This window comes from Pseudochaenichthys georgianus, chromosome 8 (genome assembly GCF_902827115.2).
Source record: "Pseudochaenichthys georgianus chromosome 8, fPseGeo1.2, whole genome shotgun sequence".
In the NCBI taxonomy this organism is placed as follows: Eukaryota; Metazoa; Chordata; class Actinopteri; order Perciformes; family Channichthyidae; genus Pseudochaenichthys; species Pseudochaenichthys georgianus.
This window is the reverse complement of record NC_047510.2, coordinates 20,115,104-20,137,811: the sequence shown is the minus strand read 5'-3', so window position 1 is coordinate 20,137,811 and position 22,708 is coordinate 20,115,104. Positions and strand designations below refer to the sequence as shown.

At 42.0% G+C, this 22,708-nt stretch overlaps 1 protein-coding gene and 1 long non-coding RNA gene across 3 annotated transcripts in view; one reads left to right on the top strand and one right to left on the bottom strand.

Moving 5' to 3' along the window:
• The first annotated feature begins 5,489 nt into the window (after nucleotides 1-5,489).
• On the top strand, nucleotides 5,490-6,617 carry LOC139434328 (uncharacterized). The gene is made up of 3 exons (XR_011643687.1): nucleotides 5,490-5,574; nucleotides 5,928-6,024; nucleotides 6,406-6,617. It is a non-coding gene; the product is annotated as an uncharacterized lncRNA (long non-coding RNA).
• A 3,517-nt stretch (nucleotides 6,618-10,134) lies between these two features.
• gcgra (glucagon receptor a) overlaps nucleotides 10,135-22,708 on the bottom strand; it is a 52,470-nt gene continuing 39,896 nt past the window's right edge. Inside the window, exons 3-14 of one of the 2 annotated variants that reach the window (XM_034089928.1) lie at nucleotides 22,557-22,653; nucleotides 21,349-21,456; nucleotides 21,151-21,245; nucleotides 18,813-18,907; nucleotides 17,557-17,746; nucleotides 16,490-16,649; nucleotides 16,223-16,283; nucleotides 15,575-15,644; nucleotides 14,022-14,110; nucleotides 13,781-13,925; nucleotides 12,991-13,032; nucleotides 10,135-12,882 (exon numbers count right to left, since the gene is read on the bottom strand). In XM_034089928.1, the coding sequence (XP_033945819.1) occupies nucleotides 12,523-12,882; nucleotides 12,991-13,032; nucleotides 13,781-13,925; nucleotides 14,022-14,110; nucleotides 15,575-15,644; nucleotides 16,223-16,283; nucleotides 16,490-16,649; nucleotides 17,557-17,746; nucleotides 18,813-18,907; nucleotides 21,151-21,245; nucleotides 21,349-21,456; nucleotides 22,557-22,653 (1,512 nt within the window). In that variant the 3' untranslated portion in view covers nucleotides 10,135-12,522. The remainder of the gene's footprint in view (nucleotides 12,883-12,990; nucleotides 13,033-13,780; nucleotides 13,926-14,021; nucleotides 14,111-15,574; nucleotides 15,645-16,222; nucleotides 16,284-16,489; nucleotides 16,650-17,556; nucleotides 17,747-18,812; nucleotides 18,908-21,150; nucleotides 21,246-21,348; nucleotides 21,457-22,556; nucleotides 22,654-22,708) is intronic. The other variant, XM_034089929.1, reaches the window with a different exon arrangement.

Here is a 22,708-nt window from a genome sequence, read left to right as displayed (position 1 = left end):
GTTTAGGTTAGCTACGCTTTTGTTCCTGTCATGTGTGTCAGCTTGGTTTGAAAGTGGATCCAAGCACAGAACATAGACAAAGAGGCAGGCTGGTATAGACAGGCATCCTGGAGCACAGGTAGCACAAGCAATATTAAAGGTCCCCTATTATACTGTTTTTCATCAATATATTATACTTCTCAGTTATATACAAAACATGTCTCTGAAGTGTTTTGCTCGAAATACCAAACAGATCATGCATTTTAGCATCCCATAATCCCCTTGTTTCAGCCCTGTTTCTAAAGTGCTGATTCTCTGTCTGTTACTTTAGATGAAAATAAGGAGCCACTCCCCACGCCCCTCTGCAAGATATTTGGTTAAAAAGAACACAATGGTGCTCTAGGAGGAGATTCAGGTGATGAGGGGGGGTGGGGGGTGTACCTTGGTTGGTGATTGGCTAATGGTTACACAAGCCAAAAAACGTTATGACATCTGTTACAACCCGGCTCGTGGGCTGTAACATAAAGCAGGGAGGCAAGACGAGAGGTAAGAATATATAGTTTATTCTTTGAAACACAACAACTAAATAAACACCAGCAACAAGTCCCTGAGGCTGGCGCAGAGAGAGTGCCCAGAAGAGTGAGAGCGACGTAACCGGCTGGGCTCCTCCTATATCCTGTTTCAACAGGTGTAGCTCATCAGGCAGGTATCCTCCCACAGGTGCGGCTCATCAGCACCTGAACCTGTGAACACCCACAAACCACAAACCACACACACGGCACCCCACGTGGTGTGGAGGGGTCGTCACACTCCCCCCCATAAGAAAGAGGTTCCCCTAAGAACACCGTTAATTACCCAAATAGCTAGGAGCTCTTCTCAGATATTCCGGCGTGGACAGAAAACCACTCTGGCCAGTCCCTTGACTCAGCACCTGGAAGAACCCGGAATGTCCCTCCAGAAACCGCAACCTAGCCCCCCGGCAACAAACCCAAAACCTGACCCCCAGGTCGCTGCCGAACTGGCCCACCCGTCCGACATGCATGACATGACCCAACATGCAGAGACACATCTCTCCTCAACCCAGGCCAAAAGAAATACCGCAACAGGTAACCACATGTTTTACGGACACCTAGATGTCCCGACTGCCCATGCGCTTTTCTGAGGACCTCCTCACGAAACCTGACGGGAACCACAATCTGATACCCTGGCCCACCAATGAAGCCTTTCCCACGTGACCACCACTTTCTAACCAGCAATCCCCCATGCAACTGACAACCCCTGGTGACACCATTTCCATCCTCGGTGGAAAGAACCGTCTCAAAAAACGGACTGAGGGAGACATCCGCTTTCTGCTCCATCACCAACTCACTGCGGGATACCGACAACAGTAAGTCAGGAATAACCACTGAATCTCCCGCACTGACCTCTTCACCCTGCTCAGATTCCTCCTGTGCAAGGCTCACAGCCCGGGTCACAGAACAAGCCACAAACACTTTAGGAGAGCACTTGGCATTCTCCTCTGCCTTAACAGTCACAGTGGGTGAAGATGACTGCATGGTAGGCGGTGGACCCTCAGCCCACACACGGCTGCCAGCCAGGCCGTTACCCAGGATAACATCCACACCACCGATTGGCATTACAGGACGGACCCCCATGGCGACCTCACCCTGCACCAGACCTGAGTTAAGCACAACAGAATGCAGAGGAACAGGCTCAACATTCATTCCCATCCCTTGCATCCGGACAAAATCCCCAGTTCCAGATTTGTCCGAAAATGATAACACAGAGCTCAAAATGTAGGAATCATATGCTGCCGTGTCCCTCAAAATTCTTACCGGCACCCTAACGTCACCCCCCACCAGTGACACGTATCCGTTTGACATAAACGCAGAGAAATCCGGTTCCTTCAACCCGCATGGCTCATTAACCTGCTGACAGGGAAAGACGACAGGAATAGGTTTTACAGACACAGCACAAGCAGCAGAGTTAACCTGGCCTACATGGTTCCCCCTGCTAGCCTTAGCTTTGGGACAGTCACCCTTCCAGTGCCCTCTCCCCTTGCAGAAATGACATATATCCGAATCACCCTGTGCCTGACCTCGCATCATACGTTCAGGTCTACCCCAGGTTGACCTATTTTTCTCCTCCCATCTCCCAGGACCATACATATCCCCTTGGTCCTGGACCCTGAAGTTACGACCGCCCCTGTGCGTTAGCACATAATCATCTGCCAGAGCAGCAGCCTCTGCAGCAGTTGTCACCTTACGCTCGCTGATGTAAACCGCAATGTGTCTGGGCACAGAATTTTTAAATTGCTCCAACACCATCAACTCACACAATGCGACATACGTATCCACTTTCAAGGAGTTACACCACCTACTGAAAGCGGTAACCAGATCCCTGGCAAACTCAACATGTGTCTGCCTGTCAGACATCTCCCAGGACCGAAACCTCTGTCGATAGGCCTCAGGAACCAACTCATAAGCTTTCAATACAGCAGTTTTGACCATCAGATACACTTTGCTGTCCTCCATCGTTAAAGCAGAATAAGCTTCCTGTGCCCTACCTGTTAGCACACACTGCAGCAATAAGGTGCTATTAGCCTCTGACCATTCTCTGCTCTCAGCCACACGCTCAAACAAGGAGAAAAATGTGTCTGGATCCCGTTCATTAAACTGAGGCACAACCCGCAGATTACCGGCCACGTCAAATGGAGTAGCTCTATCAGGGGAATTAGAGGCCTGACTTGCACCACCAGCAGGTAAACCCAACCTCCGCTCCTCTAACTCAAGCCTTTTAATTTCTAGCTGCAACAGCAACAGCTCCTTTCTCTGCTCAAAAGTCAGGTCTGTATCACGGCAGCCAGATGTACTGACACCGTCTCTGCCAGGATCAACCGTATATTTTCCCCCTTTGAAAACACCCAACTCGAACAGATTTGCCCTAACAATTCCTCTTATGTTTTCCTTCATCCTCTTATCCCCAACATCCAAGCGGAAATGTTCAGCAACACTGATCAGCTGCTCACGTGAGAAGCCCTCCAGTAGCTCCTCTGTAGGCGCTCTCACAAACTCCTCCACACTCTCCATCATGACAACACTGAGTGCACGTTCACGCTACCACACAGCCATGCTACCGCGGCCTGTCCCTCTAACTGCCACACAGAAACTAGCTAAACTCCCCGCTAGTCTTCAGGTGCTAATTATGGCGGGTACTTACGCACTAAATACCGTAAGCTCGGCGAAGCGACCGAAAAACCCGGCAACTCCACCCGCAGCCTCGGCGTGCTCCCGAGCTAATAGCTCTAACCACTTTCACACCACACTACAACCCCCCCCCCCCACGACCTCCAAGGGAGACCGTACTAGACCTAACAGGGACAATACCAACGGTACGCAGGCCCGGACTGGCCATCGGGAGCACCGGGAGGTTTCCCGATGGCCTGGCCTGCGAAGTGGCCTGCTGGCCTGAGGATTTTTGCTATGTATGTATTGTGAACGCAACGCTGCGCAAATGTGGGTCTGACTCTGCCTCACAGAGGGTGACTGGCTGTCTACATGATGTGGCCTGCCGACATGGCCACTTTCATACAGACCATACACTAATGCCCTCGATTGGTCTCTGTGTGTCATTCAAGCTCGGGAGGGTGTGTGTGTGTGTATGTGTGGCGCAAGTGAGCAAGAGAGAGAAAGCGCGCGCATCGGTTACGTGTAGGCTATTGTTGTTGTTAGCATCTGGTGCTAGCTAGCTGCGCTAACGGATATAAGGAGCTGTTTCAACAACAGGGTGGAGGAGAGTCCTCTCCTGTCAGACTGAGAGGCTGATAACTACAGCTCAGGTGAGGTAAAGGACTCTGCTGAGTGTTTAGATAGTTAACTTAGTTATCAGTGGGTCTCACGGTTTGGTCACCATTCATGTAAACACATATTTCCATTTGAAGGGAGAGTGATTAGTAAAATATGCATGAATAATAATAAAAAAACGTTAACTAGGTGAAAAAATGTAAGATAAACTTTAAAAACTTGTTGAGAGCTAAAACTAGTCTTTGCTGCTGCCTCAAAGAGGAGAAGGGGGAGACAGGTGAGGCTGGTTCAGGAGCCCAGACACACTCACAACTATAAATGAACCAAAAACAAATAAATAAACAAGTTTCAATGTTTTATCATATTGGATATGGTATGTTATTGGTTATGGCCATGTTATTATGATTTTATGATTATTTAAATGTATACAGTTCTGTTTCATGTGGGTGTAGTCTCTCTCTTTATTTCCCCCTCAAAGTGAACCAGATTGATGCATTTAAAGGTGGGGTAGGTAAGTTTGAGAAACCGGCTCAAGATACACTTTTTGTTATATTCCATGGAATGCTCTTAACATCTCGATAGCAATGAATATCTGAAGTGCTTTGACAAAAAATCCATTAAAACACATCATCTGTGGAAGCCGTGGCGCTGTAAAAAGCACGACCAATCATCTGAGCCAGCCCGGTAAGTAACTGGATGGCCTACCTGCCTGTCAGCCTTCCATCTGTGCACACACTTATCTCATGCCCTCATTGGTCATGTGAGCGTTCGTGTGTGTTGGAGGAGGGGCTCTGTGAGGAAGTGGCAGATTTGTTCCGGTTGTGTATTTTCAAATTCTAGTGCACTCCAGCTGGTTTCTCCAAAATGACCTACCCCAACTTTAAGTCCAACATTTAAAAAAAAAAAATCTTACCGGGGGAAAATGCCCCCGGACCCCCCTATAGGATTTGAGGTCCACTCCCACTTAAAATATGTTCACATGAATAGGTTCCTAAATAGATTTGCACATATGTTTAAATAGTAACCCATCTCCATGTTTATTTTTTGGAAGTAGATTTAGAGGGCTATCACTACGCGCAGCAGCGCTGTAAATATTGACAAATAAATCCAGCAAAATGGCACAAAAAACTGGTAGTGGCCTGGCTGGGTGTATAATTCCCGGCCTGACTTATTGTCCCAGTCCGGCCCTGACGGTACGTGTCTGCCGTGAATAAAATAATCCGTGTGCCACCCTTACTGTCGTTCACAACGAAACACTTACCCTCGTCAAGACTACTCCCAAACAACCAGCTGTGCGCCCCATCACGGCCCACTGCTCGTAACACGCTACAGCTGTGTATTAAGTTCTTCTCTGTTCACAACAACTCCATTTTCGAAAGGTACCTCCGAAACGACAAGGTTCAACCACGAGCCCCCATATGTTACAACCCGGCTCGTGGGCTGTAACATAAAGCAGGGAGGCAAGACGAGAGGTAAGAATATATAGTTTATTCTTTGAAACAAAACAACTAAATAAACACCAGCAACAAGTCCCTGAGGCTGGCGCAGAGAGAGTGCCCAGAAGAGTGAGAGCGACAGCGACGTAACCGGCTGGGCTCCTCCTATATCCGGTTTCAACAGGTGTAGCTCATCAGGCAGGTATCCTCCCACAGGTGCGGCTCATCAGCACCTAAACCCATAGATATATATAAACACTAGATGGCTCATGGGAGATTGCCCAGCGTAGCTGACCGGCCGCCATCTTGCTACAGTCAACAGTTACTCTGATTCGCGTTATGGTAGCTGTTGTCAGGTGAGTGATCTGCACAAAAATACTCTTAACTCACTGAAATCTTGACTGATTTACAAACGGTTTGGTTTATTATAAACATGATTAGCATGGCTGTGATAAAGGATGCTTGGATATGTTGAAATTGCAGCTTTTCTTTGTGTATGTGGTTGTATTTATTAGCTGGCTAATAACAAGAGGCTGTCAGTGAGACCTAGTATTACAAAGTTGACCCAGCAACTTTACACCAGTGGGAGAGGCAGAACTGCTCTTTCTTTCAACACAACTTAAGTTACACATGATTTCTTCCACGTGGTTTGGCTTGTTAAAAACATCTTGCATTATGATACAGGAATTTGCTGGCTTTGTGTTTACAGAAGTACCTGACTATGCCGGACTTTTGTGCAGCCTACGGATGCTCCAATCACCGCACTGCAGTCTGGAAACAAGAACCCGTGGGATCACCTTTCACCTGTAAGATATGACAATATTATGACTAAAATCAGGATAATCGTTAATTACTTAGTGGATGTATGTACATTACAAGTCCTGCTACACAGGATCAGTGGGGCTATGTGAGATAATAGTATTGCAAGATTGTTGTTGACCCAGCCTCTTTAGAATATGTTGTTACCATTTCTTTACACAATTATTTAATGTTTCTATTGGACACCTTTTTTATTACTCTTAGTGTGGTTGTCTTATTCTTAAAGTAGGCTATACATACATGCATACATACCAAAAATATGATAATTTCGGTGTGTGTTTTTGTCCTACCCTTAATGTTAAAGGAAAGAAGGGAGGAACATGTTGACAATAATTTATATATTTGGCTACCTTTCTCATGTTTTTAAGGTTTCCCAAAACCAAAGAGAGGAGGAGGCAGTGGGAACTCGGCCTAAGAAGGGACGGTTTTGTTTCCTGTGAGTGACAGGACACTGCTCTGCAGTGAGCACTTCAGGAGTGAGGAATTTGACCGGACAGGAGACGCAGCACTATGTTCCCCACATATGTTTATGTTTGCTCAGTCTAATAAACCCATAACATGGTTGTGAAAGAATACCAAAGCTGAGGCTGGACGATGATTGATTGTTGGTGCATATATTGCATAGGGGCAATATAGGGAACAATTTAAACAGTGGATTTTGTGATATATCAGCCGGGGTGAAACAAGACAAACCACAAATGAACTACAGAAGGACACAAAAGGACACATGGTACAGTTTATATTATTCTTGGTCTTTTTTCAATGACATATTTCAAAGGTTCTGGATTTGTTTACAAAACTAGGATGATATGAAGATCTCAAAAAATAATTGTGATAAATGAGACAGAACTGGCCTGTCTGTGAGCACATTTTATGTTGGTTTGGTTCTTCTGATAAAGGTGTGAATATCTAAATAATATACCAACATATGCTATTGTCATTAGTTGTGTCCCTGTTCTTAAAGCTAAGGCATTGCTAAATTAACAACTCTTGGCTTACAGAGTGGTAACATGAGACCGATTTTTATATATAAAATATAAATGTATTTTAATTTTATAATTTATTTTAAATATTAACAATATAATAAAATAAATGGAAATATATACACCGGCAAATATTTTAAATATAAATACCTTGTGTGTGTGTGTGTGTGTATAGCTATTGCTTTATCTGATGTTATTTTCATATGAAAGTCCATGATTATAAGTATGCAGTATCATAACTACATCTTTGATGTTTATAAAAAACCAAACCGTTTGAAAATTGGTTGAAAATTGAGCAAGCTATGGTTATTTAAATAGTAAACCATAATGTTATGAATGAGAGAACTGCCTGTAGCAAGATGGCGGCCAAGTGGCAACGTCGGTCTCAATTGGCCAGCAGCGCGGGTGAGTCATCTAGTGTTTATATATATCTATGCCTAAACCTGTGAACACCCACAAACCACAACCACACACACAAACAGACGGCACCCCACGTGGTGTGGAGGGGTCGTCACACATCATAAAGTGGCCAAAATCTAATTAGCTCATTTTCAGACAGGTTTTTATATAAATGGATCAGGACAAAAAGTGAGCAAATCTTTTTTCCTGAAACTTTCAGAATCTCTTTACTCAGAGGGGAGACATGTTGATGTATACAAGACATGAAAAAGTGGATTTTGCACAATTGGTGACCTTTAAAGGAATGGTATGCTCATGACACTCATTTTTAAATAATTATCATCCGATAAAACAGACCAGTCTCTGCCAGTCTTTCTTTTTTTTTTTTAATCCGATGACATTATCAGTGATTTTAAACTGATTATATACCGAAATAACATCAACACTGTGGGCGCCGCCATTTTCCGGACGTGACGTAAACCATGCGTTTGGTTTTCGAGGACACGTTGATCTCCATGTTATTTACTGTAGTTTCTCTCTTCAAATATGCCTCACTGTATCGCGAAATATTGCCACAATTCTGATAGGAACAATCCACGGAATGCTTAGTTCCATCTGTTGCCAAAAGGTAAGCGTAAGAAGTACATTCAGAGGCAGTGGCTAGCGAAATGTGGCCGGCCCGAACCGAAAGATTCACAGGCTCATGTATGCAGCGAACATTTCAAATTTCCGGACGACTACTCTGAGAGTATGATAAAACATAACATGGGATTTATGGAACAACCATTACTTAATGGAGATGCAGTACCATCGGTCTTTCTGGTGTCATCACCGACCAGGACACCAGTTCGGCCAGTTGAGAAATCGCCCTCTGCAAGTGTGAAGCGACGGAGGAGCAGAAGTAGTGCTCGGAGTAAGAATAAGGTATGTTATAGCGCATTTCCATTGCAGCGGCTAGCCCCGTTTTAACATCCTTTAGCGTCCAGGCCAGGACAGTTTTTGGTGGCCTTTCCATATAGCGTAGTACCGACCAGTGTGTATTTCGCCCCAGTTTTTTCCGGCCCCATAAAATCGTGATTCTATGGCCAGGGACAACGAAGCTGAGTATGCTAAGGGAGGGAATCGCTAGCAAGGGTGGTACTACATGCATACATATAGTATCTTATATCATCTTCCTATTATACACACATGCATTTTCAAACATCTGGACTACCTATGTTGCAAATGTATTATCTCTTCAATTTACACACGGCATCTATTGCACGTCTGTCCGTCCTGGGAGAGGGATCCCTCCTCTGTTGCTCTCCCTGAGGTTTCTCCCATGTTCCCTTTAAACTGGGGGTTTTCTTCGGAAGTTTTTCCTTGTACGATGTGAGGGTCTACGGACAGAGGGTGTCGTATTGTCATACTGATAAAACATCAAAACTTCTTCCTCTGCTGACGAGTCCGAACTCAAATATTCAGCTATGTTTCCGTGTGTTGACAAAGTGAACGCATGGATGACGTCACGACCATCACGTGACTACTGAAAATGGCAAAAATGGCGGCGGCCAGACGGAATATAAAGGTTTTGATAAAAAAGAGCTATAAAATCATTATTTACCGGGGAATATCGCTGATTTCTTCAGGGTATGGTTTAAACATAATGTTTCACTAAATACTGAAAAAAAATCTGTATATAACGCTAATGTAATCCATAGTCCTGCAATGATTTAATATGGCCGGAGGCACATGTCACAGTTCACTCAGACTGTTAAGTAATTTGATATGATGCGCCGTGTTTAGACATATAGAATTTGAGTAGCGTGGTGACATGATGAGATATGTTGGTGTTAAATATGTATTCACAAACCCTGTGTGCACTGTGCCCTTCCAGCTGTGCCACGCTATTGGTCCTGGGAACTGATGATAGCACGGGCCTGTCAGGCAGAGTTGAGGGTGGAGGATAACACACCGCTTTATAGCCCAATCACACACAATCTGTTTAAGCACATCAGGGCATACACGTAGTTCTAAGGCCTCAGGGAGTAAACAAAAATATTACATCCATTGACCCTTACCCCAAATATAATTACTTCATGGGCATTTTTTTGTGTGGAATATATGCCTTTGCCACCACTTTTCATCTTCTCATACACCCCAGAGGGCAATAAATGGTTCTGTGCTGAGAAAAGCGCCTTTGGTCTTCAGTAACATGTCAGTTATCTCAAATATATATGCTAGGGATTTTTTGTTAGTTTGATTTTTGTTGGGGTTGCAATTACACAAGAAATGTGTTATTTGAGACATTTCTCTAGCATACAGAAGTCTTATTTTGTTGTGCATTAAAATGTCCAACCACATTTCATCAGAGTTTAAACATCTTCACCACGGTTAAATCAATTTCGTACACATTGATGCGCTATGGTCACACATTTGCCTAAATAGGAAAGGTTTTGAGAGAGGGGCTTTCCAAAGTATTTTATTATTTCGACAAGCAGGCCTGGAAGATACCGGTAAATTTAAACTAGGTGGTTTTAATGAGTTGATGTGAGCTGACCTATCCAGTGGCCACAAAAGGAATAGCATGTGCTGTGAAAGAACATGGCATTCAGCCAGCCAGCAGGTCCAGCTAGCCACTGCAGTCACCAACAAGACAAGTAAATCCCCACATGCATTCTCTTTATTTATGACACTTAAATGTGCACTGATACAAAATACACAGCAAAAATACTCTTTCACATACATTGTAGTTTATTCTTTCACTATTAGGACAAAGTTTGATAAACGGACACAATATATGATTAACTGTATACACCTGGACACAGTTTACTGATTGGTTCCTCACTGCAAATATATTGTACACAACCAGCTTTAAGAGAAAAGGAACATACTGATTTGGGCCCCTTATAGAATACATTCATACAGAACCGCTTTGGTCCAGACAGGGGAGAGACTCAAGCTGCTGGCTTCAAAAACATACATGGTCACAGCTTAAAATACATGTATTAATTTGAAATAAAATCAGCAATATATTTAGACCATACTTACATATAAATACTATTTTACTCAAGGTGCACAACATTCCTCTGTTACCGTATCTAATAATGTCTCCTGCTCTGGAAAACAAGAACTCCACTGAGGATTAACTTCTGGGCAACAGCAGCACCAGATGTGTTTCATGCTCCCAGCTCAATTCTGACTACCTGCTCATTACTATCCTCAGCATCAACTCAACACCAGCTCCTGGCGGAAGTGTAAATGCACAGAGCTATTATCTGAATGACAAACATGCTGCATGTTGTGCTCTTATTTTGCTCTGAACTACACAATTATTTACAGGAACCACAATGAGAGCAGCTCCCATAGTAAAACACAAAGCTCTGTTCTTGTTATTCCTTATACAGGCATTACTTTTTCATGTGACGCACACTGTTTATGCTAGAGTGGGACTTGCACTGACCACTGACCTCCGAGCTCTGTTTGAACGGGGTCATATCAACACATCACTTATCTGGCTGATGCCGCTGATTCATCTTTACTGCAGCACATCCACAAATCTGGAATATTTAAACCACACGCATTCATACCCACTTGAAAATATACAAACACGCACACGTAAGCCAAGAAACAATCAAATATTGACAGCTATCAAATAAATCACCAGTATAAACACATTATATACACAGTATTTAGCAATTATAAATTAACATTGTGCAAATAGTCATACATACAACGTCAAGATGAAGCTCAAAAAAAATAAAACGTTATGAAGGAGGCTTCCCTCTTTTGAAAAGAAATGCAATGTCTTCATAAGCGAATGTACCACTGCTAATTTAGCTTTTATTTGTCATTATAGGTTTTGTTCTACTTTTAGAGATTTGTCCACAGCCCCTGCACACACGGGGTAAGGCTGAATAGTAAACACTGTTTGTAGAGTAACTGGGCACAGAAAATTATTAACACAAACGGTTTTTCTTCTCTTTTTTGCATTTGCACAGTGGGGACACTAATGTGATGGCACTGTAATAACCTAAACTAAATCTGCAAAATCTGCATGCACGACAGCCTATATTTAAACCGACAAAAACACCCCTGTGCCAGAAACGACAAGTTACTTTGAGTCACAGTGTTAGATTCATTCTTTATGCATGTGTGCCTCTTCAGGCCATGTCTATATGCTGTGTATTTTTATCCTTGATTTGAGTGCACATTTTCCTCTATCAGCGTTCATCTCAAGGGTTGAGTGTGTTATTATGTTGAGGTTCAGGGCATGTGAGTCCGACAACATCTTGATGGCTAGGAGAAAAGAAAACATTAACTTATACATACACCCCCTTGAAAACACACCTGGCACATTTACACAGTTACAACTTAAGCACTCGACAGAATCCATTGCTTAGACCTATATAAAAAAACACTTATTTTCTGTAAAACACCTAGTCAAGCCATTTTAACTGATTTATAATTCATCTCATACCATCACTTGGCTATATGTAAGCCAGGAATGACCTGGTGAGAGCAGCTGCCAATTTCCACATCCCCCGGGACAGCACCGTGGTCACCGCATTAGGTACAGCAGAATGCTTATTCTCTTGTTAGACGATAAATCAGATATCAAAGCAAAGCAAAGAAGCATTTTGTTTCCTATCATTTGTTATGATGAACTTGTTTGGTCTTTTGGTGTATGCAGTTCAATGTCCAGTTTGTCTTTAGCCTCCAGTACCACAAAACACACATTTGATACACATCACAAAGTAAAGCAGAGGCGCTTTTTGTTTAGTTTCCATTGTTGCTATTTGAGATTTGAGGTTTTTGTCTTATTATTTTACATGGCTTATCTGCCTTGAGATGCTATCGTTCAAAATGCAGCAGTGTCTTCTGCTGTCCGACAAACATGTACAGAAATCAATTTACACGGCTCACAGAACATCTCAGTGTGGGAGGCTGCCGTATTATTCTCCGTTCTCAGGCTGTGGAGAGGGCTGTTCTCCGTTCAGTTTCACTAATCTCTGGGCAAAGACACTCTGACAGATGAGTTCATCAGCCCTGCTCTTCACAGCCACCCAGGGCAGTATGACAGAGCCAGAGGAGAGCTCAATAAGGTCTTGTTCCTGGTACCTTTCACAGGTGGCTCTCCACATTCTCTCTCTGACCCTCGTAACAATGCACCCTGTCCGTAAGGCTCATGTCCTCCAGTAGGGTGCAGTTTGTTCCCTTGTGAAGCGGGGAGGCACACTGGCCTGCCCCCTTACTGTTGACCATACCGTTGTGACATCCAGCCACAAGCATGTGTGTCTCCTCAGGGCTGCAGACCGGGGAGGAGGTCTTGGCGATGTCGGGGAGATGAGGCAGACGAGAGACGTGGTTCAGCAGGCTTGCTGTCTTGGTGTTGGGGGTATTGCTGTAGGTGTGGCGGTATTCCTCCTCTATGTTCCTCCCTAGCTTCCAGCGCTTCCACTTCTTCAAGATCTCCGATTGCACCTGAGGAGAGGAGGGAGAGACAAGCAGCTGTTATTAAAGTGATGATGGTAGGAAAGTATGGGGCTGTCAAAGGGTTTCTGCGGTGCAAATGCCAATGAGGACGCCTACTTCTTTGTTGACAAAGCAGTACAAGATGGCCACCAAGAGACCCTGTGGAGAAAGAACTGAGTCAGTCTCCTATCTTTAATTCATGACAGATACAATATTTAGAGTACTTTGAAAATCCATTGTTTAAAACTATGAAAACATGTTTTGAACTATATTAACGCATGCACTTTTTCGTGTTTGTAAATGTGTTGCTCTATGACTAAATCAATCACAAGCACTGCACATCAGAGTATCTTCTGTCTTGATTGAACTTGTGCTCTTTGACTTTGTATTATTTTCCTCTCTCTTTCGCTTTCTTCATCAAGGCAATTCCCCTAGTTGTTGTCTGTTATTATCTCGACACACGTCATCGCTGTCCCCGTAGCAAAAAGGTCACTGTAATTATGTCACACTGTGACACAGCCAGACACATGAGAAAATACAGCACTTCTCAATTGTCTGGGGGAAGGGAAGCTCTGACATGCTGCGACTGATTAAGCTCATCTGGACTGACACTTAGATAAGATGAAAGGAAGATGTTTACTGATTTGGCGTAGCGTGAATTTTTTGATTTTGATTTGATAACATGAATGCTTTTCTCAGCTGCAGTTGTGTGCCTTCCATTTAATTCTGTATGTTTCTTTTTCAATGTTGTCTCAGCATTATGAACTACAAAATTCTTTAACTATGTTTCAACTCTCACTTGATCCCAGGTCAGTGTCGTTGTCGAGTAATTTCATAAATGGTGTCGTCTTAGTTTTAGAAAATTGCAGTAGCTGATGTTCTAGAAGTAATTATTTCAGGGGCCGACCTGGAAGGAGGAGAAGAAGAGGTCGCTGAAGAGCTTGGTGAGACGCAGTCCTATGGTGGCCTTGGTGGACTCATCTGTGACGAAGATGAAGACCACCTGATGGATGCCCAGCAGGGGGATCAGGGTTAGAGTCGACTTAGCCAACCTGAGAGGGATGAGAGACATAGAGAAAGAACAGATCTAATAAGTGGACTTTTTTTATGTGAATAGAAAAAAAGACATGGTTAACGTTTAAACTCACCTGAATTTGTAATCTGTATACCTCATTTGGTGTGCTCTAAGTTTTGACACCAGAATTTTGATGATATGGATAAAGATAAGGAAGTTGATCTGGAAAAGACAGAGACATAACCGTTTTAATGAAAGCCAAACAGATCTTAAACATTGTACACATTGGTGTATGACATTATGCTGCTCAAAGCATTGAACAATCATGTTTGTGAAACTGAACAGCAAAATATGCTTTTTTAGAAACACATTATAAACCACATATTGCCATATTCATACAACAAATAAATTCCAATGAAAACTGTCAAATCCATTTGCAGTTGAAACCAAAATATTCTGAATGGATTAATATCAAAAAATGCTACCGATAATCACAAAACATCTTTTTTTACTTGAGTAGCCTGCACCTTTAACCTTATTGCTCACAGCAGAAGCACATTGTGGTCAGGGAACCCTTTCACATTAGATGCCATCACAACAGCGGGTGTTTCTCTAATGAAAATCACTTATGATGTGACCTTTTCAGTGTATTTAAAATGAGGGTTGTTAATTTGAAGGAGCCTGGACAGAGGAAGTGAAAAGGGCTCATTCGTAAACAGAGTCCATGCCAGATATCCATGCCTTTTTTGATCAGTACACGCACGTAGCAGATATTTTCAGTTTTTTTTCAGTCAAAGGGCTGGAGTGAGCAAAAGTCACACCCCAAAAGTTTCATGATGGATGAGCTTCCTCCATTTCCTCTTCTTGAAGTGTATGTGGATTTCACTCCATATACTGCAAAGAGTACATACAGCACATGCTCTTTTTATATGTGTGTGTCCTTCTGTGTTACCATATATTTTATTAGGGAAATCTGATTTTTGTTCACGAACACACGCATATTAGTGCTTACTGCTGAGCGTAGTTTTATACTCCTGATCACCTTAAACATGGTGGGATTAGGACAAAGAGGGAAACACTGAAATGGGAAGCAGCCCTTCTGTCCCTGAGGCAATTCAAACACAGGAATTCCTGTGAGATACAGGCAGTGCACTTAGTTGGAAGATTAATTCATGGAAAATTCCGTCTGTGTAACAGGCCTGACATAAGAGCCATGACAAATGGGACTTATATAAAAGCTCAGAACTGACCTTTGCAGTGCTCACCTACAATAATAAGGCTGGTTGCCGTATGGATAGGGGTTAGGTACACTTTGCAGTATCAAAGAAAACACATCTCTTTAATCCAAAACCTATGACTCTCAAGATGTCTCCCAGATGTTTGGCCTAAAGCACCGACAGCCTTTTACACATCATGAATAAATGAAGTGTGTTTAATATTGTAGTGTATGAATGCAGGACGTGGAAATACAGTAGTGGTGGGTAAATGTGGGATTGTGATGGGCGAATGCACTTATTTCCCATGTTATTCCCATGTTATTGTTCCCATATTTCTCAAGGCAAAAATAATAAACTTCTTCGGCTTTTGTATTCAAATGTAGGATGTAGTATATCATGATGTGAACTAAAGAAACCTACTGGTTGAAAAAAAGCAGAAGACAGCAACAGAGATAACAAGAGGAATTACCACAACTGCTAGCAGTATGGGGGAACGGATGATCCACCAGTAATGCATGTTTATATTTTGTCCCCAGCATCTGAAAAGGAATGTGTAAGAGGAACAATCAGTCAGAGATACTCAGACACACCTCATATGCTTTCAAACAAGGTTCACTGTGTAGCAAATGTTGTCACACTGCTTTGCAACTCTGCTAAAGTAGAAAGATGTCCTCTCCCTGGCTGTGTGAGTGACACACGGCAGCACCATCAAGGGTTTTTAAAGTTTGAAATAACAACACAATGTGTCCGTTCTTTAGAAAGTGTAGATTTAAAAATCTTTTCAACCCCCAATTGCTGCTTAGACTAGAACCTATGAGATTGCATAATAATGTTTGGGAAGTATTAAATGTGCCAAAGCATCTGCTGTTCTCACAGTTTTTCATATTCGCACAGAAGATTAAATGTGCCTGTGTGAAAAGTATAGTTGCAGCCAACGCATTGAGTTGTAATCATCATCAAATTGGCCTGCTGAGTATCAACATTCAAACGTTCAAGAAAGAATACCATCTGCCAGTTTTTTTCTGATTTCTGAAGATGTTGTAGGCGAGTCTGATAGCAGGGAAGGTAGGAGTGAGGGAATAGAGTAAGAGAGACGGAGGGCACTGTGGAAACTTACTCTTGGTTTTCATACAGGTATTTAGCTATCACCCAGGGCACGAGGAATATTAACGGGGTACCTGGAAAGAAATGAGAGCTGTCTTAATGCAAAACAGTCATGATGTACACCAGCGTTACGGTCCTTTTTTTCATTTATCTGCTCTCGTTTAATTTCCTTTCATGCAAAAAGTATAATTAAGCACATCATATTAATAACTTGCATCCCCTGAGTTTTTACTTCACATAGACACACACTCATATACACACTCGCAGACCCCCAGCTCACCCCAGCCAATGCACAGGTAGATTTTGAAGTAGTTCCTCTCTGTGAACACAGTGATGACCAGCAGGTTGTGGAGGTAGATGCCTTCCACCAGCAGCCAGTAGCTGTTGGCCATTATACTGTACTGCATCATCACCATGGCGATGCGACAGCCCACAGCAGTCTGTAAAACAACAGCAAGGTCTGTTTCACAAATGATAAAACATCAAGCCGTCTGACGTTAAAACATTTTGTAGTGAGAGTGATGTGGACGGAGAGATCAGTGCCGCAGCAGATGGGAGTTCCTTCTGCCGCCAGGATTCAGATTGTGTGCCTACAGCCATGAGAGGAACTACAGCAGGAACTTCAACCCGAACGTCAGCCAGCTGTGATCCACAAACACAACAAACACACAACTATACTACACACCAGCACACGTGGTTCTGCCGTCACTGATGTATGTTTTTTAGCTTCTACAATTATCTTTGTAGTAACCTTAACCCTTCACCATTATTTCTTTCACTACAAACAACACCTTTTTATTTCACTTATTGATCTTGTCAATGTAATATTATAATTATGTCAGCACTAACCAGGTTATATTTTGTGTACAGTCATTTACAGACTTTATGTTTAAGTACATGTTTTGTCTTTGAATATAAGTTTTTCAAATACAATCCTGCATCATGTGCCATGCAAAGTTATTTATCATTTTTATTTTTTATCTTTGATTTAATCCTTAATTTTATTAATCTGTGTGAATCTGTGCTGTCCTGTTTTTCAATCTTAGCCTGTTGCCGTTAAACTACTGAATTTCCCCACGGGATTAATAAAGATAATTACTTATCTTATCTTTATTTTAATGTTTAAGGTTGCAAAATGCCCCTTTGGAAATACATTTGCAAAACATCTCAAGGGCTGAAAACAAATATATATATAAAGTATTCTTTTTAATATAAGAAATCCCTCTGTACTCTCCCATAAAAGACACATTGCACTCTGCTTTACTAATGGAAAAAGGACATAACCCTGTTATATATAATACATTACACTCCACTTTAAAGTTTGTTGTCTAACCACAGATCACTGACCTCATTGCTGACCAGGAGCTCCACTGGAGGCATGGACGCCTGCGGGAATCCCTGATCCTGGTCCCCGCCGAGGTCCTGCGATGTGAGGTTGGCCTCCATCAGAGCATCTTTAATGAGGATAGACATCGCTCGCAGGATGAAGGAGGCAAACAGATTCATGTGGATGTTGTTCCTCATGCAGTGCAGTTTCCTGATGAATAAGCAGCAACAACAACTAGATTATCCTTCTATTATTCACAAACACACTGCTAACTGCAATACAACTTTAAATAGGGGAATGATACGTTTAAGCATGCATTATCATCTCACTTTCAGCTGGTCTGCTCTTGTTATTGATGAAACTGATCTATTAGACACTACTGTCTATCCAATTGTAATGATTGTATGTATTACTTCATGGATTTTACTTAACAGCCTGTACGTGCGTTGTCCTGTTTGTTTGTCATGCTTTGCTTTCTGTTATTTTGTTCATGTATGTCTGTAAGACGTTGCTTTTGTCGGGACCACCTTGAAAACGAGATGGTGCAAATCAAGGGGTTTATCCTAATAAATACATTTCTATATGATCCCACTCTTAGGTCTGTATATTAATAAAAAGCAACAAGTCTAAATGTTACTACTGATGCCTCTGATCTACATTAGAAGAGAGTTCATCAGCGATACATTTAGATAATGTAAAGATATAAAAGGATTTAAAATCAATACAATTTATATTTGTATTAAGGGCCTATGGATTACATTGCTAAACACAATACGAAAGTTATTTGCAGTTACATTTCTTTATCTTTTACTTAACCTTTTGATGTGTATACATTCTGAAATGTAATCAAATAAATTCCCCGTTTTACCAGGGATAACGTGCCAGAATACATGTTTCATCTAGACGCTGTAACCAGCAGAGATTGCTCGGAGCCAAAATAGTCCAGCAATCGGATATTGCACTTTGATAACATGTGTTAATAGGGGAAATGTGGGAGTGCTGGTGGCAGATGGTGTTAGTTTTGGATGGAGGCAGGCTAGCTTTTCCCTGATGCTTCCAGTCTGTGTGCCAAGCTAAGTGGTTGCTGAGCCTTGTGTTTAAGGAACAGATATTTATGTGGTATCAATATGTTTTTCTTAGTCTCCACCAGAGAGTGAATAAGCCCATTTCCTAAAATGTCTAACTATTACTTTAATGGGTTTCCTTTCCCCTCCTCCCTGCTGTGTCTTTGACACTCCATTTCTTAGAGATGATTCAAACCACAAATCCTTCTTACCTAAAGAATATCAGGATGCCAAGCGCCAACACCAAAGCCACCAGTGATAAGGAATATCCCACTGTGTACATGATCCGAATATGGCCGTAGTACTGCTGCAAATTAAAACACAGAAAAACACACAGACTCAAAAATAGTTTCCCTCTATTTGAGGGGGTTCGTTAGTTTTCAAATCAAAAATATTTGTATTTAGTTTCGGCAATCAATAAGCAGTGTTTGTCATATAGTAATGGTAAACATAATATATGCCAATGCAAATGAGCGGTTGGTCTGTGCTGATTGTATGTACAAAAGGGAAAAAAACAAAACAAGAAAACCACAGACAACAATAACAACGACTAAAGTAATCCTCTATCACTGCCAGTGATCCTTATACACACAAATATATGCCAGACATATTGTTGGATGAGTATATGCATGTAAAACAAATGCATATACACACATGCAACCTACACATACACATTTGCTGTATACATACACATATATACATACATACATACATACATACATACATACATACATACATACATACATACATACATACATACATACATACATACATACATACATACATACATACATACATACATACATACATACATACATATGCTGCACTTAAGCTAAACCAATAACAGAATGATTTATAGAGTTTGGAATGCATTTATAAAAGGTGCCCAGGCTTCCTGAAATGTGCTGTTTGAGTATAGAAGTGAGTATCTGATCTTTTCAAGTTTCATACAGGACATAACATCTGTCAACCACTGTAGATGAGTGGGCGGGAAATTGTCTATCCATCTAAGCAGGATGGCTCGACGAGCTAAGAGGAGAGCAAAAGACAGAGATCGCCGTCGTTCTGCAGTTAAACGCATCTCCTTTCCTATTACCCGAAATAGGGCAGCCAGAGGATTTGGATCCAGTTCAATACTGAACACTTGGGATAGAGTTTGGAAAATCTCCGTCCAGTACATGCTTTGGCGGGGACAGGACCATTACATATGAATGAGAGAGGCTTCATTCATTTGGCATTTATCACAGTAGGGACTAACATCAGGATACATTTTGGATAGTTTGACTTTTGAAATATGAGCTCTATGTACCACTTTGAACTGAATGAGTGAGCACATAGAGAAGTTGAATTAACCAGTTGAAGTATAGCATTCCATTTATCTGCTGGAAGGGGAACGCCCGTATCCGTCTCCCATGCTGCCCTGAGCTTATCTGTGGAGAGACACCTTAGATCTGACATCTTGTTATAGAGGGCTGAAATAAGTCTCTTCTGGAATGGATTTAAGGAGAGGACAGTATCAACAATGGTTGCATCGGAAGATAGAGAAAGGCTGGGTGATTGAGAGAGCATATAATGCGTTCCCTGTAAATATCTAAAACAATCTGATTTGGGAAGATTAAATGTCCTGCTCAACTGCTCGAATGATGCCAGAGTGTTATCTATGAAAAGATCTTTACAGCGAGTGACTCCTTTCCTGCGCCATTCGAAAAAGCCACAATCCAAAACGGATGGTTTCAATAAGTGATTTTCTGTTATGGGACTCAGATGAGAAAAGTCTGACAGGCCGAAGTACTTCCTAAATTGAGCCCGTATCCTTACAGAGTGTTTAACCACTGGGTTTCTGATAGATATGATTGATAGTGGAAGTTTGGATCCAAGCAGTGCAGGAATATATATATTACCCTCTGAGTGCAATTCCACGGCCACCCAGTTTGGGGGATCGAGGTGGCCGTGGAAGTGAGACCAAAATGCAAAGCGATGTAGATTAATTGACCAGTAGTAGAAACAGAAGTTGGGAAGGGCCATACCACCATTAGCTTTGTTTTTTTGCAGGTGGGCCTTGTTGAGACGGGGACGCTTACCCTGCCATATATAGGAGGTAATAAGATAATCCAATTGGTCGAAAAATTGTCTAGGGATAAAAAGCGGTAGGGCCTGAAAAAGATAAGGAAATTGAGGTAGGATGGTCATTTTGATTGAGTTGACACGGCCTACAAGGGACATTGATAGACCACTGTGTTAGGGTTTGTTTTACCTGATTTAGGAGAACCAGACAGTTTTCTCTGAATAGGTCTTTGTATTTTGTAACTGAGACACCCAAATAAGAAAGTTTGTAGCTTTCAATTTGAAAAGGCAGGTAGGTGAAGTTCAAGGTTTGTGCTTTGTCATTGATATGAAAGAGCTCACTTTTTTGAAGGTTTTGTATCCTGACAGGTTTGTTAGTTTTGACAGCAACATTGCATCTAATATGTGTTGTTGAGATAAGTTAATGTAGACAAAATGTTAGTTTTGACTTTGACTTTAATAAGAACATCGAGAGACATTTCTTACCAGACTTGGATCATTAGAATCACACTCGCTGGTATTCTTCATAGTCGCCCACTGGCCGCTTGCATCACATTCCTGATAAACCATGCCATGATGTACTAAAAAAACACAAAGACACACACAGTCTTTATAAGTTACTCTGCAGAGTCTTTTGACAAGCTCTTCAACATACAGTGTGTATCTCTTAACCACATGTCTTACCTTTATTGTGCCACGGAAGATACCATGGACACGTCACACTGACTGTGGCGTTGGGGAGTCCATCAGGCCAACAGGCGTAATTGTCAAATAGCCTGTTGCACACAAGACCTGGAGATTAAAAAAAGACATTATAAAATATGAATAATTGTCTCATATATCTAAAGTCCTTACATATCATGTCTATGGCGGAAGACGTCTATGTCATGTAGTCATGTCTTTGAAGTGATGGCTGCTGGTCAATTTGGCATCTCTACACTCGTTCTTTCATCTTGACGAAGTAAAGTGAAGCGCCCTATCAATGACCTTCTTCCCAAACCATACCTTTCATCTTCTCCACAAAGGATGTAAACCATGCTGGTGTATGGACAGTTAGAGCTTCATGTGTCCCATCTCCTCTACTGACCTAATAGGGTGACAGTGTGAGAGCATATGTGCGACAGAGTGGTGTGATTTTGTGTTCAGTGTAGGAAGCTGTCTTTTTGAAACTTGGAGCCTCGCTGTTCTCTAACAAGTTAACAGACCATAATGCAACTGAAGGGCAGCATTCACCACATAGTTAAACACTGCTGCTGGAGCAAACTGGGGCCACAAAGCAAAGAGTGGGATGCGGCAAATAGCACAAAGGTTTTAGCAGGGAGCGGAAATTGCTGTCGCTCCATCTGGTGACAGCGCAACCTCACCATTAACAGCTCGACAGCATTCGATAGTTCCCACTGTGCTACAAGGCAATTACTGACAATTATATGTAAAAGTGCATCCCTTTTTATATGTGTCTCCTCAGAAATGTTGTCAGAGCACTAATGGTGATTTACGTAGGAATCAAACATTATTATAATAATTGCACTTCATTGTTTTTCCGTATAAGAAAATTAAAGTGAAAATGAATGTCAGTGTTGATTATAAATGTAGCAATACATTCCTGAACTGAGCTCTAATATCTGCATTTTGCACCATTAGACGCTACAGTGACTGCACTTGAATGCAATAAAGAAGTACTTGAAGAACAGGTGGCTAGAATACTCCAAATACATGTTGCTCTGTATCAGCTATAGTTGTGTAAAACTGGATGTCTTTTTAAACTATATCAACATTAGAAGATGATTTCATGCTAGTATTGTTTTTATGGTTAGTTTGCGCTGCACCCAGGTGGGCCAATAAAACTGTTCTTGTAAGTTTAAACATTGAAAACAGGTACTTGTAAATCTCACCGGTGCTTGGCGGGTCTCGGCTGTTGTTGCGCTCACACTCGTCCATGTATAACTTCCAACTCTCCTTCAGCTTATCCAGAGAATCAGCAGGAGACACCTAAGGAAACATTGAATCATTGCAGCAATACTCCCAATAACCCGAGGAAGGTCGG